This window comes from Cherax quadricarinatus, chromosome 56, assembly GCF_038502225.1.
Source record: "Cherax quadricarinatus isolate ZL_2023a chromosome 56, ASM3850222v1, whole genome shotgun sequence".
In the NCBI taxonomy this organism is placed as follows: domain Eukaryota; kingdom Metazoa; phylum Arthropoda; class Malacostraca; order Decapoda; family Parastacidae; genus Cherax; species Cherax quadricarinatus.
In genome coordinates this window covers 1,679,216-1,697,139 of record NC_091347.1, presented here as the reverse complement: position 1 = coordinate 1,697,139, position 17,924 = coordinate 1,679,216, and the positions used below count along the sequence as shown (strand labels likewise).

General features: G+C 39.0%; 1 protein-coding gene across 5 annotated transcripts in view; it reads right to left on the bottom strand.

Annotated features, from left to right (window-relative positions):
- pall (F-box protein pallbearer) overlaps nucleotides 1-17,924 on the bottom strand; it is a 70,365-nt gene that overhangs the window by 18,886 nt on the left and 33,555 nt on the right. For all 5 annotated transcript variants that reach the window (XM_053793917.2, XM_053793922.2, XM_053793920.2 and 2 more), the window contains one exon: nucleotides 5,626-5,739. In XM_053793917.2, the coding sequence (XP_053649892.1) occupies nucleotides 5,626-5,739 (114 nt within the window). The remainder of the gene's footprint in view (nucleotides 1-5,625; nucleotides 5,740-17,924) is intronic.

The window sequence follows — 17,924 nt, the reverse complement described above, 5'->3', positions numbered from 1 at the left end:
ACAGAGAGAGAGAGAGATACAGAGAGAGAGATACAGAGAGAGAGAGATACAGATAGAGAGAGAGATACAGAGAGAGAGAGAGATAGAGAGAGAGAGAGAGATACAGAGAGAGAGATACAGAGAGAGAGAGAGATAGAGAGAGACAGAGACAGAGACTGACTGACTGAGAGAGACTGACTGACTGACTGAGAGAGACTGACTGACTCACTGAGAGAGACTGACTGACTGACAGAGAGAGACTGACTGACTGACTGACTTATACACAGTGAGTATATGTACCATGCTCTCTCTGCATATATGTACATATGTAATGTTTCAAATGGTGGCATTTCTATGGGACAAGCACCAGTGAAACACTGTAAAGCAGGGCCCTCAAGTACTAGTTTTATATTCTGCAGTATTGCTGAAGTGAATTATTGGTAGATGAAGATAAAATAAAAATTTAGAATGTTAGAATATTCAGGGTTTGAACTAAAATAAAACAAATCAGTTTAAGGCCCAAATAAGAAATCATCTCATCACCCAAAATTAACCAGACAAACCGTACCTAACCACTACCAGTTTCTCAAAAGCTACTCATGTTGTGCAGATGAATGTTCAACCACCTACTCCTTCAAAATTACCATGTCTTCTTTTCATTGTTTTAAATAGTAGTAGACTGTAATACAGTACATCATAATGTAGATTGTTCCATTGTAATATCAAATTTCATTGTTTTCAATAGTACTAAACTGTAATACATCATATTGTAAATTGTTTTAAATTGTTACATTGTAATATTGTAATCTTCATTAGCTAAATCAATAGTGTAATAAGTCTCTACTAGACTTATCAAAACAATGTAGCATCACCTGATATAATATTTAATTCTCCTGCACTCACTAACTCATCTAATGACCATATGAACTATGTATTATTACCTTACTATTCTTAAGTTAATCTTTAAGTTTGCCCGAAATGCTCAGCAAACAGAGGGGCTTTTGGCATGTACATCCAACTATTATATTCCTCTGTACAACCATGTAATTTGTCAAAATAAATATCTAAATCTAAATCTAAAGACAATTTGTCTCCAATTTTTATCCCTATTCCTCTATTACTTAAAATTTATCCATTTATAGACAATTTTTTTTTATCACAATGGGCATCTCCAACCAAGGCAAGGTGACTCAAAAAAGATATTCTTCTTTTTACATTTAGTAATTTATACAGGAGACAGGAAATGATTCTAAACTACCTGAGCCTACAGGCTTGGTAGAGCTTCAAACTGGCATAAAAGTGTACCTCTGTCAAAGACTAACAAAGGTAAAGAAAAAGTAAATCTGATGGAGAGACAATATGATACATAATAAAACGTTTGAGAAGTTATGCATACACAAAAAGGCTAATGTGGCACAAAGCTCCTTCTTTAACAAGCATCTGAATCCCTTCATAAATGTTACCTTGCTCATACTCCAACAGCAAGTCAAGTTACAAAACCCATGGGTCTTCACTCACTCCAATCTAACCCACTCAAACATGCCAGCAAGATGCTAGGCCCCTAGCCCTCACAACCTCCCATATCCCCTCTCTTCAATCCTTTCTGGGATGACCCCATACCCCTCTTACCTTCCATCCCCAAGTTATACACTTTCTTGGTAATCTTCTTGTGCTCCATCCTCTCTAAATGTCCAAACCACCTTAAATTATTCTTGTGATTAATTTTTAACAAAGCTTTAATACCTATTCAATCAAAAGGTACAGAGCTACTGTTAACTGTAATAGTTGCCACTACTATATCTTCATAACCAAATTACATGTACTGTACACTGTTTTACAAATTTAATTAGTCATGCTAAATATTAGATGACTATTAAACTAACATTATTGATAAAACATATTAATGTTATAGCTGAGTTAAATGAAAGGTTTTTATTTTGTCAGTATTTTATGGTATGGAGTGAACATAATGATGAGAGAGAGAATAAGTCCAAGAATTATTTTTTTTTTTTTTTTTTATTATCACACCGGCCGATTCCCACCAAGGCAGGGTGGCCCGAAAAAGAAAAACTTTCACCATCATTCACTCCATCACTGTCTTGCCAGAAGGGTGCTTTACACTACAGTTTTTAAACTGCAACATTAACACCCCTCCTTCAGAGTGCAGGCACTGTACTTCCCATCTCCAGGACTCAAGTCCGGCCTGCCGGTTTCCCTGAATCCCTTCATAAATGTTACTTTGCTCACACTCCAACAGCACGTCAAGTATTAAAAACCATTTGTCTCCATTCACTCCTATCAAACACGCTCACGCATGCCTGCTGGAAGTCCAAGCCCCTCGCACACAAAACCTCCTTTACCCCCTCCCTCCAACCCTTCCTAGGCCGACCCCTACCCCGCCTTCCTTCCACTACAGACTGATACACTCTTGAAGTCATTCTGTTTCGCTCCATTCTCTCTACATGTCCGAACCACCTCAACAACCCTTCCTCAGCCCTCTGGACAACAGTTTTGGTAATCCCGCACCTCCTCCTAACTTCCAAACTACGAATTCTCTGCATTATATTCACACCACACATTGCCCTCAGACATGACATCTCCACTGCCTCCAGCCTTCTCCTCGCTGCAACATTCATCACCCACGCTTCACACCCATATAAGAGCGTTGGTAAAACTATACTCTCATACATTCCCCTCTTTGCCTCCAAGGACAAAGTTCTTTGTCTCCACAGACTCCTAAGTGCACCACTCACTCTTTTTCCCTCATCAATTCTATGATTCACCTCATCTTTCATAGACCCATCCGCTGACACGTCCACTCCCAAATATCTGAATACGTTCACCTCCTCCATACTCTCTCCCTCCAATCTGATATTCAATCTTTCATCACCTAATCTTTTTGTTATCCTCATAACCTTACTCTTTCCTGTATTCACCTTTAATTTTCTTCTTTTGCACACCCTACCAAATTCATCCACCAATCTCTGCAACTTCTCTTCAGAATCTCCCAAGAGCACAGTGTCATCAGCAAAGAGCAGCTGTGACAACTCCCACTTTGTGTGTGATTCTTTATCTTTTAACTCCACGCCTCTTGCCAAGACCCTCGCATTTACTTCTCTTACAACCCCATCTATAAATATATTAAACAACCACGGTGACATCACACATCCTTGTCTAAGGCCTACTTTTACTGGGAAAAAATTTCCCTCTTTCCTACATACTCTAACTTGAGCCTCACTATCCTCGTAAAAACTCTTCACTGCTTTCAGTAACCTACCTCCTACACCATACACTTGCAACATCTGCCACATTGCCCCCCTATCCACCCTGTCATACGCCTTTTCCAAATCCATAAATGCCACAAAGACCTCTTTAGCCTTATCTAAATACTGTTCACTTATATGTTTCACTGTAAACACCTGGTCCACACACCCCCTACCTTTCCTAAAGCCTCCTTGTTCATCTGCTATCCTATTCTCCGTCTTACTCTTAATTCTTTCAATTATAACTCTACCATACACTTTACCAGGTACACTCAACAGACTTATCCCCCTATAATTTTTGCACTCTCTTTTATCCCCTTTGCCTTTATACAAAGGAACTATGCATGCTCTCTGCCAATCCCTAGGTACCTTACCCTCTTCCATACATTTATTAAATAATTGCACCAACCACTCCAAAACTATATCCCCACCTGCTTTTAACATTTCTATCTTTATCCCATCAATCCCGGCTGCCTTACCCCCTTTCATTTTACCTACTGCCTCACGAACTTCCCCCACACTCACAACTGGCTCTTCCTCACTCCTACAAGATGTTATTCCTCCTTGCCCTATACACGAAATCACAGCTTCCCTATCTTCATCAACATTTAACAATTCCTCAAAATATTCCTTCCATCTTCCCAATACCTCTAACTCTCCATTTAATAACTCTCCTCTCCTATTTTTAACTGACAAATCCATTTGTTCTCTAGGCTTTCTTAACTTGTTAATCTCACTCCAAAACTTTTTCTTATTTTCAACAAAATTTGTTGATAACATCTCACCCACTCTCTCATTTGCTCTCTTTTTACATTGCTTCACCACTCTCTTAACTTCTCTCTTTTTCTCCATATACTCTTCCCTCCTTGCATCACTTCTACTTTGTAAAAACTTCTCATATGCTAACTTTTTCTCCCTTACTACTCTCTTTACATCATCATTCCACCAATCGCTCCTCTTCCCTCCTGCACCCACTTTCCTGTAACCACAAACTTCTGCTGAACACTCTAACACTACATTTTTAAACCTACCCCATACCTCTTCGACCCCATTGCCTATGCTCTCATTAGCCCATCTATCCTCCAATAGCTGTTTATATCTTACCCTAACTGCCTCCTCTTTTAGTTTATAAACTTTCACCTCTCTCTTCCCTGATGCTTCTATTCTCCTTGTATCCCATCTACCTTTTACTCTCAGTGTAGCTACAACTAGAAAGTGATCTGATATATCTGTGGCCCCTCTATAAACATGTACATCCTGAAGTCTACTCAACAGTCTTTTATCTACCAATACATAATCCAACAAACTACTGTCATTTCGCCCTACATCATATCGTGTATACTTATTTATCCTCTTTTTCTTAAAATATGTATTACCTATAACTAAACCCCTTTCTATACAAAGTTCAATCAAAGGGCTCCCATTATCATTTACACCTGGCACCCCAAACTTACCTACCACACCCTCTCTAAAAGTTTCTCCTACTTTAGCATTCAAGTCCCCTACCACAATTACTCTCTCACTTGGTTCAAAGGCTCCTATACATTCACTTAACATCTCCCAAAATCTCTCTCTCTCCTCTGCATTCCTCTCTTCTCCAGGTGCATACACGCTTATTATGACCCACTTCTCGCATCCAACCTTTACTTTAATCCACATAATTCTTGAATTTACACATTCATATTCTCTTTTCTCCTTCCATAACTGATCATTTAACATTACTGCTACCCCTTCCTTTGCTCTAACTCTCTCAGATACTCCAGATTTAATCCCATTTATTTCCCCCCACTGAAACTCTCCTACCCCCTTCAGCTTTGTTTCGCTTAGGGCCAGGACATCCAACTTCTTTTCATTCATAACATCAGCAATCATCTGTTTCTTGTCATCCGCACTACATCCACGCACATTTAAGCAACCCAGTTTTATAAAGTTTTTCTTCTTCTCTTTTTTAGTAATTGTATACAGGAGAAGGGGTTACTAGCCCATTGCTCCCGGCATTTTAGTCGCCTCATACGACACGCATGGCTTACGGAGGAAAGATTCTTTTCCACTTCCCCATGGACAATAGAAGAAATAAAAAAGAACAAGAGCTATTTAGAAAAAGGAGAAAAACCTAGATGTATGTATATATATATATGCATGTGCGTGTCTGTGAAGTGTGACCAAAGTGTAAGTAGGAGTAGCAAGATATCCCTGTTATCTTAGCGTGTTTATGAGACAGAAAAAGAAACCAGCAATCCTACCATCATGCAAAACAGTTACAGGTTTTTGTTTCACAGTCATCTGGCAGGACGGTAGTACTTCCCTGGGTGGTTGCTGTCTACCAACCTACTACCTACAAAGTCCAAGAATGGCACTGTTTATTTAATAAAAATTGACAAACCTCATTGAGTTTTCCTTCTTGGCTGGTGAGTTTCAGAGTTTGTTCCGATAAGATGCGATTTTGTTCCAACGCAACACGTTCTTGTTCGCTCACCTTCCTCCGCAATTCATTCAGCTGTCAAGTACGGTACAAAAATTTTTTAATTATTTTTTATAGAACAGTATTCTTAATTTTTTCTGAAATATATCTATTTTAAAAAAATATTATTATTACACTGTGACTTAACCCTTAAACTGTCCAAACGTAGATCTACGTTCACTCGTGTGGCGCTTCAAATATTTTGAAAAATAAAAAAATTGTTTTTTCTTTTAAAATGAAGAGCACATTTTTCTACATGTTATAGGATTAAAAAAACAATATTTGGGTCAGTACTTACCAAGATATAAGACCGTGAAGATGGCTCTGGACGCTCACCTGACGGCAACATCGACTCCTGCCACTTGCAGAAGTGTTGCCAATAAACCTTTTTTCTCATTTTTAATTTATATATTTATATATGTCTGTCTATCTGCCTGTCTGTCTATCTGCCTGTCTATCTGTCTGTCTGCCTATCTGTCTGTCTATCTGCCTGCCTGTCTGTCTCTGCTTATTTGTCTTTCTGTCTGCCTGGAGTATATGCATATCACACTCCTTGAAGAATGGTGTTACGACATCTGTTATCAGATCAGTGACATTTGATAGATGGGTGCTCGGGGAACCCTGGCTTTATTTTTCACTGATACACACAAACATGTTTCTGTCTGTCTATCTTTGCCTGAAATTTTTGGATTATCCTAGGTAATTTGCACTATGTATAATAACTGTACTTATGTGTACATGTGAGACAGAGATATAGACAGACAGATATAGACAGAGATATATAGCCAGAGAGAGCCAAAGCAAGCCAGCCGGCCAGCCTGCCGAACACATAAGAACATAAGAAAGAAGGAACACTGCAGCAGGCCTACTGGCCCATGCAAGGCAGGTACATGTCACCCTATCCCTCTGGCTCAGACCAATGACCCACCTAGTCAGGTCACATGCACTGAAGGAAGGAGCATGACATCAGACCTAGTAGCACAAGCTAGTCAGGTCCAACTCACACCCACCCACACTCACTCATGTTTTTATCTACCCTATTTTTACTTTCCTCTTAAATTGGAAGTGTTAGTGTGACATGGCATCAGTGACTCCCTGGTGTTTGCCACATTATTTGCTCTAGCTGGCGCTCAATTGAACTGGTGTTCCCACAAGGTACTAAGTGCTCCCAGATTTTTTTAATAGTGCACACACTGAGTGCACAGACCCATTCTTTCATGTCTAGGCAACTCAAGCCTATTGTGCCAAATTTGAAGGAATAAAAAATAAGACTATCTACGTTTGGAGCACTACGTGTGCAAACGTAGATCTACGTTTACACAATTTAAGGGTTAAATACTTTATAAAAAAAAGTAGAATAATGTCTCTTATATATAACATGAAAGACAAAAAAATTACATGTTACCAAGAGCCTGAAGACAACATTTTAAAGCAAAAAGACTTCTTTATATGAAGGGTTCAATGAACCATTCACGAAAAGACAGTATAACCTGTATAACACCAGTAAGATACTACGTAATCACTTTTAACCTAGTAAGTCTGCCCTGGTTAAACCATAAGTCTCACACATCATTAGTTACATCCTGGTACTGTATTATATAAGGAAAGGTGGCAGACAGCACTCTTCATGGAACCATCTACAGGAAGCTTTTCATAATTCAAAGCATTGCATTTGCATTCTATGATCAGATTTCATGAATGCCTCAGAAGAATCCTTCTAGAAGCAACCAAAAACCACAGAAGACAGCTTAAGACCTTAACAAGGAAATAATTGGAGTGTAATGAGACATGAAACTGAGCCTATAAGGATGATTTATTAATCCAAACTGCAAGATAGACACATTAGTGTGGATACAAGCAAATGATCTCTTATACAGGCACTGTGTAAATCCCTGCATCTTATATTTGAGATTGGCTTAATCTAGTCTTGCTGTTAGCCAGAAAAATCTTGGGTCAACATTTCTTTAGATGCTCAGTGGAGAAAGGCAATAATTTATAGTTTGCTGTATATAATATGACAGTGTATGTGAGATTTGCAAATTTTATTATTCAAATTCTACAATATTAAATAGGTTGTGCAGTGGAGACTTACATTTTTGGCTTATAGGATTTCTTTTTTTGTAACCAAAAAAATAAATCTAGGTTAGGTTATAGACTATAACTGAGAATCTAAGTTAGGTTACATTAGGTTCAGTTAGGTTGGGTTTTTTCTTTTGGTTAAAAAAAAAAAAAACTATTCTCATAAGTTACCCCTTCTTAGGCCTAAAATATAAATGTTCCTACTGTACAACCAACTTAAGGATGAAGAATTTACATAATAACCTATATTTACCCTGGTTGTAGGTAGTAGGTTGGTAGACAGCAACCGCCCAGGGAGGTACTACCGTCCTGCCAAGTGAGTATAAAACGAAAGCCTGTAATTGTTTTACATGATGGTAGGATTGCTGGTGTCCATTTTTCTGTCTCATAAACATGCAAAGTTTCAGGTCCATCTTGCTTCTTCTACTTACACTTAGGTCACACTACACATACATGTACAAGCATATATATACATACATACCCCTCTGGGTTTTCTTCTATTTTCTTTCTAGTTCTTGTCTATTTCCTCTTATCTCCATGGGGAAGTGGAACAGAATTCTTCCTCCGTAAGCCATGCGTGTCGTAAGAGGCGACTAAAATGCCAGGAGCAAAGGGGCTAGTAACCCCTTCTCCTGTATATATTACTAAATGTAAAAAGAGAAACTTTCGCTTTTCCTTTTGCGCCACCCCGCCTCAGTGGGATACGGCCAGTGTGTTGAAAGAAAGAAAGATATATATATATATCCTAGGGAGTAGGTTGGTAGACAGCAACCGCCCAGGGAGGTAATACCGTCCTGCCAAGTGAGAGTAAAACGAAAACCTGTAATTGTTTTACATGATGGTAGGATTGCTGGTGTCTTTTGTCTGTCTCATAAACATGCAAGATTTCAGGTACGTCATGCTACTTCTACTTGCACTTAGGTCACACTACACATACATGTACAAGCATATATATACACACACCCCTCTGGGTTTTCTTCTATTTTCTTTCTAGTTCTTGTTCTTGTTTATTTCCTCTTACCTCCATGGGGAAGTGGAACAGAATTCTTCCTCCGTAAGCCATGCGTGTTGTAAGAGGCTACTAAAATGCCGGGAGCAAGGGGCTAGTAACCCCTTCTCCCGTATAAATTGCTAAATTTAAAAGGAGAAACTTTCGTTTTTCTTTTTGGGCCACCCCTGCCTTGGTGGGATACGGCTGGTGTGTTGAAAGAAGATGTATATATATACAGGAGGGCCCCGCTTTACGGCGTTCCGCTTTACGGCGTTCCGCTAATACGGACATTTCAAATTATGACCAAAACTCACTATACGGCTCCCCCCACCTGACTTTCTAATACGGTCACCGTGCCCCACCCTGTTTGTTTACATTCTCCATGAGCTCAGTAAGCACTAAGTCTCTCCATTTTGTCTGGAAACTCCAAAATTTCAAATGTTTTTAAAAGTTATTTCATATTTTATATATACTCTGATAATTATACTTATGTATACCTGTACCTAAATAAACTTACATACATCGAGTCATTTAAATGTCGTATATTACGTTAATATACACATTTTCATTAATCCATCCATGATATTTTTTTCAAAATTATATAATAAACACGATGCATAACATATAAATAAGATAAATACACCCCACAGTAGAATAAATAAACAAATGTGAGATGTGAGCAGACGACTTGCACAAGTGGTGATAATAACAATACTGAGTCTCATTAAATGTCGTATATTACGGTAATATACACATTTTCATTAATCCATCCATGATATTTTTTTCAAAATTATATAATAAACACGATGCATAACATATAAATAAGATAAATACACCCCACAGTAGAATAAATAAACAAATGTGAGATGTCGTAGCAGACGACTTGCACAAGTGGTGATAATAACAATACCGAGTCTCATTAAATGTCGTATATTACGGTAATATACACATTTTCATTAATCCATCCATGATATTTTTTTCAAAATTATATAATAAACACGATACATAACATAAAAAGATGATAAATACACCCCACAATAGAATAAATAAACATAAATATAAGATGTGGGAGCCACATAACTTGTACAAGTGACGGCAAGAATAACATTTTCTCTAATCTAACATAACAGTAAATGTGTTACTGGGGGTAACTGTAGAAAATTATTCCTTTCGTATGTATGTAAGTAAGTTTATTCAGGTATACACAAATACAGTTACATAGATTATCATACATAACAACATACGTGTAGAGAACCTAGGATAACCCAAAAAAGTCAGTGTGACTTATTTCCATTGCCTTCACTCAGAGCTTCATTTCTTCTCAAAATGATGTTACATGAGAATGGGAGTGTTCTTCTTTATTAATTCTACCGTATCAATGTAGAGACAACCTGTACACAATGTAACTTGTACACAAACCAGACGTGTACATTTCGTTTGTTTACAAAACTTACCTTCCCCTGGTTTGTTTACATAACTGCGCCTGCCCCCTCTCATGTACTCATTCTTTCTCTCTCTCATTTATTCGTTTTATCTCATTTACTTACTCCTGACCCTACATTAAGACTACAAATATTTTAAGGTAAGTAATGAGTGAACTGTATATACATTTTATCGCTCTGGGATGCTTAAATATCATAGAATAGTATGTGTGGGTGGGGTGGCCTGGTGAGGCTATTACAATACATACCACACTTGATTTCTTACAATAAATACTACTTGTCTCACCCTAGATTAAGACTATAAATATTTTAAGGTAAGTAATGAGTGCACTATGTGTGTATTGTACCTTTTTATTGTTTTTTGATGCCTGGTTCTATTGCTAACTTAATATATGTTAGTGTAAACTTGTTATCTAGTGTTTGTATGCATTTATAAGTGGAAAAAAAGGGTGTTCCACTTTACGGCGATTTCCGCTTTACGGCGGTAGCCTGGAACCTAACCCGCCGTATAAGTGGGGCCTTCCTGTATATATATATATATATATATATATATATATATATATATATATATATAGTGGAACCTCGCCTAACGAACGCATCGCATAATGTTAAATCCACCTAGCGATACATTTTAACAAAAAAATTTTGCCTCGGCTAGCGCTAAAAAACTCGCTCAACGCGGTTCGTTCGAGACGCGTCCACGTGCGGCCTGAGCCCGCCTCACTTGTTCTTTGGGTGCCAGTGTTTACAAGCCAGCCACCGCGATCACTTCCAAGCATACAATCGGAACATTTCATATTATCACAGCCTTTTTAGTGATTGCACCTGCAAAATAAGTCACCATGGGCCCCAAGAAAGCTTCTAGTGCCAACCCTACAGCAAAAAGAGTGAGAATTACTATGGATATGAAGAAAGAGATCATTGGTAAGTATGAAAGTGGAGTGCGTGTCTCCGAGCTGGCCAGGTTGTACACAAAACCCCAATCAATCATTGCTACTATTGTGGCCAAGAAAATGGCAATCAAGGAAGCTGTTCTTGCCAAAGGTGCAACTTTGTTTTCGAAACAGAGATCGCAAGTGATAGAAGATGTTGAGAGACTGTTATTGGTGTGGATAAACGAAAAACAGATAGCAGATAAGCCATGCGTGTCATAAGAGGCAACTAAAATGCCGGGAGCAAGGGGCTAGTAACCCCTTCTCCTGTATATATGTATTACTAAATTTGAAAAGAGAAACTTTCGTTTTTCCTTTTGGGCCACCCCACCTCAGTGAGATACGGCTGGTACGTTGAAAGAAGAAAGAATATATATACACCTAACATCCGACTTACGACCTGCTCGACATACGTCCACTCGACTTATGGCAGCTGGGCTGGGCTGGCTAATGCATACCTCTGTACAATATTTGACAATACTCGGGGCGGCAATGTGTCATGCAGGCAGCATCAGTTTGAGTAACCCTGCCCTATCAGCAGCATCATACTGTATTAACTGTACTTACTGGACAGTAAATTTCACCATGGCCCCTAAGATGAAGTCTGAATATTGCACTGGAGATTGTAGCAAGAAAGGCTCTTACTCTCGATCTCTCTATTTGTTTTCAGTGTTGCACATAAACCTGTCTGTATCTGTCTGCCTGTATATCTGTGTCTGTCTGTATCTCTGTGTGTCTGTTTGTCTGTCTACCTGTGTGTCTTTATGTCTACCTGTGTGTCTGTCTTTATGTCTACCTGTGTGTCTTTCTGTCTACCTGTGTGTCTACCTGTGTGTGTCTTTGTCTACCTGTGTGTGTCTGTCTTTCTGTCTACCTGTGTCTGTCTTTCTGTCTACCTGTGTGTGTCTTTCTGTCTACCTGTGTCTGTCTTTCTGTCTGCTTGTCTGTCTCAGAGCCACTCATTAAGAGTGTAATTCGTTTTGAAGACGCTATATTAATAATGATAATAACACCATAATAATCACTGAGGTGCATTAAATGTTTATAAAACGTTAATATAGACATTTTGCTTAATCCATCTATGATTTTTTTTGAAAATTATATAATAACATGCTACATAACATATAAATTAACAAATATGAGATGTTTTTCTGGTCGGCTTGACAGAGTGAACAGAAACCATTCGTGTTTGGGCTGGTAACAACAACAACAACGTTTGTTCACATAACTCTTGAATCTTCTACCCTCTCATTCTCTCTCATTTATTCATTTAATCTTGTTTACTCACCTCTCACTCTACATTAACACTACAGATATTTTAAGGTAAGTAATGAGTGTACACGATTATTATATTATAGTTTAATAATAATAATATTATTAACCCTTTGAGAGTCGACAGGCCCTCTCCGAAACTCGTTCTCAGGGTCAGCCAAATTTAAAAAAAAAATAATTTTCTCTTATGAAAAGATAGAGAATCTTTTCCCAATCATAAGGACACCAAAAGTACGAAATTTGATGAAGACTTACGGAATTACGCTCTCGCGAAGATAGCGGTCTCAGCGACATTTACGCATCAGCGATTTTATTCACTTTAAGCCCCATTTTCGGCCAATTCCACTGTACTAGTCGACAAAAAACATGAATATTTCGCTAGAACTCCATTTTTTCTATCGAATGGGTGCAAGAAACCACCCATTTATGAAATTCAACTATCCAGTATAGTGGTCAGAATTTAGTAATTTTGCCAATTTCACACAAATTTCAAAAGATGCCAATTTCCGAATAGGGTCCAGAATAAACAAGAAAGACATTCCTGGCACTAAAATGACATTTCCTCTGGTCATTAGTCATGTCTCAAGGCCTCTCTTATATTCTTTTGCTTTCCACTTTGAATTTTTATTCTCACAAAAAATATAAGATTTACTGTTATGCAGACTACTGCATTAGTGTAAAAAATGGTATAAATATTATTGGCACACTTGTGAAAGAATATTAGACTCGCCAGTTGATGTGTATTGGACGCTTGGCACGATTTGTTTACTTTTGAAATTTGGAAAAAATCGAACATTTCTGCTACTTTGAGCTCAATTTCAAGGTACCTTTCATTGTAAAACCAGTCAAAATCATCTCAATTTCTGTAATATGTCTTCCATTCTATAAAATGAGACCACGAAAACTAGAATACAACAATAAATACCATACGAAAATACAGTGCAAATTCGCTGTTTTATTCCAAAAAAACGGTCAAAGTTTTTTTTTTTCATTATTCACTGTGTGCTGCAGGATTTTTTTTGGACTGTGCACACTGACCACATAGACTCATTCTTTCATATGAAGGACTACCAGCTTTCTCCCACTAGATTTGAGGGTGCTAGAATTTAGGCGTACTAGTACATCAAAAACCCTGGGTCGTAAGCCGTACTAGTACGTCCGAAACCCTCAAAGGGTTAATATTAGTACATATGTATTATTGTAATAATAATAATAATTATTAATATTATTATTAATTTAGGGCACTGGAGCACAGATCCACTGTATAGCACTTTGTCTGGATTTTTTGGGTTATCCTAGGTAATTTATACTATACAGAACAGAGGTAGAGACAGGGGGATCAGAGCGAGAGATCAGAGACAGAAAATCAGAGACAGAGAGATCAGGACAGAAAATCAGAGACAGAGAGAACAGAGAAAGAGATACAGAGACGGGGAAGTACAGAAGAGATCAGAGAGAGATATGAGAAAAATGAAAAGAAATTTAGGTGTCTATTTACGACCTTCTTCATCTCACCCCAAAACAGCATATGCAGCGATGTCCCTGACATTCACTTACCCAAGAGGAAAGCCAGCTGCTCTGTACATCAATCACCAGCTGAATTTAATCACGGGGAAATGATGGCAATAACTTTTACCCGAAAAAAATGATGATCGCTCTAGGGCCCAATGGAATGCTGGTGCAGTAGTGGAGGGAATGGGAGGGTTTGGCACCGGAAGAAGTTGATATCCTTGGGGTGAAATGACCCAAAAAAACCATGAAAAACCATGTTTTTGAATCTTTCAAACAAGGAGCCGAATTCCCCCGTTCCTCTGTTTACGTAGGGGTTTAGATCTTCAGGTGCAAAAAACGCCACCCGAGTATGCTCCACTTTCTTGGTTTGCCTCCCCCTCTCTTCGCTGTTACGAGTAGAGAACAGAAAGGCGCTCATCTGCCCGGACCCCTCCTGGGTGGATCTGTCATTTCAGCAGGCCTTCAACATGGAGGTGTGGGTGGCCTTACTGTTATGCAAGGCCAATTTGTCAAATACCACCTTGGGTCCCCAGAAGGGAAAAAGCATGCCAAATGGGGGAAACACAACTTCACTCTGGCTTCCCTTCCAAACATCCTCCCCTCTGGATCATAAAACCCAGGATGACTCAGTATGGAACAATTTAAATAATGATGTCACGGTTCAGTTGATCAAATGAAAATGCTGGCCCAAATTCCCAAACCCTCCTGCCCCACCTTTATAACGATAAAAATGCTTTAAAAGACGATGTAGGTAAAGCCTTGCTTTTCCCAAAAAAGATAGGAATCCCTTGCTGTAAATAGGTTCACTACCATGAATACATTATATACAGTACATGAATAATTAAAATATAACAAAAGAAGTAAATTATGGTAAAAAGAATGTAATAATGATTGTACATTTCATTACAGTACTATGTAGGCAGTTTAGGTAGGAAATGTTTGACATTATGCCCTACCCAGTATGTAGGCAACTTTCAAAGGTTCGACTTACGTTCATTTTGACTTACGACCGGTTGGTCGGAACCATGCTTGGTCGTAAGTCGGATGGTAGGTGTATATATATATATATTTTTTTTTAACAAGTTGGCCGTCTCCCACTGAGGTAGGGTGACCCAAAAGGACAAAAAATCCCCAAAAAGAAAATACTTTCATCATCATTCAACACATTCACCTCACTCATACATAATCCCTGTTTTTGCATAGGTACCCACAACACAACAGTTTAGAAGCACATACGTATAAAGATACAAAACATATCCCTCCAACCTTCCAATATCCCAAACCCCTCCTTGTACATGTTTATGTAGTAGTGTGACCTAAATGTAAGTAGAAGTAGCAAGACATACCTGAAATCCTGCATGTTTATAAGACAGAAAAAAAAAGACACCAGCAATCCTACCACCATGTTACTATTATTGTCACAATCAAAGGAGAAGCACTAAACCCGTAGGATTATACAGCGCCTGTGGGGGAGAATGGAAAGTATTCAGGCTTAATTCAGGGAACTGGAGCATAGATCTAATTCCCTAGATCAAGAACCCCTCACCAGCATCAAGGAACCTTCCTTCACGGGCCTAGCATCATGTAAAACAATTACAGGTTTCCGTTCTACACTCATTTGGCAGTAATGTAGTACTTATCTCCCTGAGCAACTGCTGTCTACCAGCCTACTACCTAGGCTTTACTCTGATATATGTTCAAAACTTCCCACATACTTTCTAACACTTCATTCATTTTGCATTCTTACTGGCTTTGCTTGATTTTTTAAAGTGTTAATACTAATGTCCCCATAACTTTCTTATTTGATTTTATATTTTTGCTTCTCCATGGGAAAGTGGAACAGCCATTGAAGGGGCTAGAAACCCCTTCTCCTGAATAAATTATTAAACGTAAAACGAAGACAAACTTTATAGTGTTTTTTTTTTTCTTTTTTGGGTCACCCTGCCTCGGTAAGAGACAGCTGGTGAGTTAAAAAAAAAAATTCCTTTCATTCTTAACAAGTCCAGTTGCCACGGGAACTAGATTTGCCAGTTATTCGCTGGTCACTCTTCCTGAATAACAACACTGAGGTTTGAAGGCATAAAGTATACTTATTTTTTTTTTTATTATCACACTGGCCGATTCCCACCAAGGCAGGGTGGCCCGAAAAGGAAAAACTTTCACCATCATTCACTCCATCACTGTCTTGCCAGAAGGGTGCTTTACACTACAGTTTTTAAACTGCAACATTAACACCCCTCCTTCAGAGTGCAGGCACTGTACTTCCCATCTCCAGGACTCAAGTCCGGCCTGCCGGTTTCCTTGAACCCCTTCATAAATGTTACTTTGCTCACACTCCAACAGCACGTCAAGTATTAAAAACCATTTGTCTCCATTCACTCCTATCAAACACGCTCACGCATGCCTGCTGGAAGTCCAAGCCCCTCGCACACAGAACCTCCTTTACCCCCTCCCTCCAACCTTTCCTAGGCCGACCCCTACCCCACCGTCATTCTGTTTCACTCCATTCTCTCTACATGTCCGAACCACCTCAACAACCCTTCCTCAGCCCTCTGGACAACAGTTTTGGTAATCCCGCACCTCCTCCTAACTTCCAAACTACGAATTCTCTGCATTATATTCACACCACACATTGCCCTCAGACATGACATCTCCACTGCCTCCAGCCTTCTCCTCGCTGCAACATTCATCACCCATGCTTCACACCCATATAAGAGCGTTGGTAAAACTATACTCTCATACATTCCCCTCTTTGCCTCCAAGGACAAAGTTCTTTGTCTCCACAGACTCCTAAGTGCACCACTCACCCTTTTCCCCTCATCAATTCTATGATTCACCTCATCTTTCATAGACCCATCCACTGATACGTCCACTCCCAAATATCTGAATACATTAACCTCCTCCATACTCTCTCCTTCCAATCTGATATCCAATCTTTCATCACCTAATCTTTTTGTTATCCTCATAACCTTACTCTTTCCTGTATTCACTTTTAATTTTCTTCTTTTGCATACCCTACCAAATTCATCCACCAATCTCTGCAACTTCTCTTCAGAATCTCCCAAGAGCACAGTGTCATCAGCAAAGAGCAACTGTGACAACTCCCACTTTATGTGTGATTCTTTATCTTTTAACTCCACGCCTCTTGCCAAGACCCTAGCATTCACTTCTCTTACAACCCCATCTATAAATATATTAAACAACCACGGTGACATCACACATCCTTGTCTAAGGCCTACTTTTACTGGGAAATAATTTCCCTCTTTCCTACATACTCTAACTTGAGCCTCACTATCCTCGTAAAAACTCTTCACTGCTTTCAGTAACCTACCTCCTATACCATACACCTGCAACATCTGCCACGTTGCCCCCCTATCCACCCTGTCATACGCCTTTTCCAAATCCATAAATGCCACAAAGACCTCTTTAGCCTTATCTAAATACTGTTCACTTATATGTTTCACTGTAAACACCTGGTCCACACACCCCCTACCTTTCCTAAAGCCTCCTTGTTCATCTGCTATCCTATTCTCCGTCTTACTCTTAATTCTTTCAATAATAACCCTACCATACACTTTACCAGGTATACTCAACAGACTTATCCCCCTATAATTTTTGCACTCTCTTTTGTCCCCTTTGCCTTTATACAGAGGAACTATGCATGCTCTCTGCCAATCCCTAGGTACCTTACCCTCTTCCATACATTTATTAAATAACTGCACCAACCACTCCAAAACTATATCCCCACCTGGTTTTAACATTTCTATCTTTATCCCATCAATCCCGGCTGCCTTACCCCTTCATTTTACCTACTGCCTCACGAACTTCCCCCACACTCACAACTGGCTCTTCCTCACTCCTACAAGATGTTATTCCTCCTTGCCCTATACAAGAAATCACAGCTTCCCTATCTTCATCAACATTTAACAATTCCTCAAAATATTCCCTCCATCTTCCCAATACCTCTAACTCTCCATTTAATAGCTCTCCTCT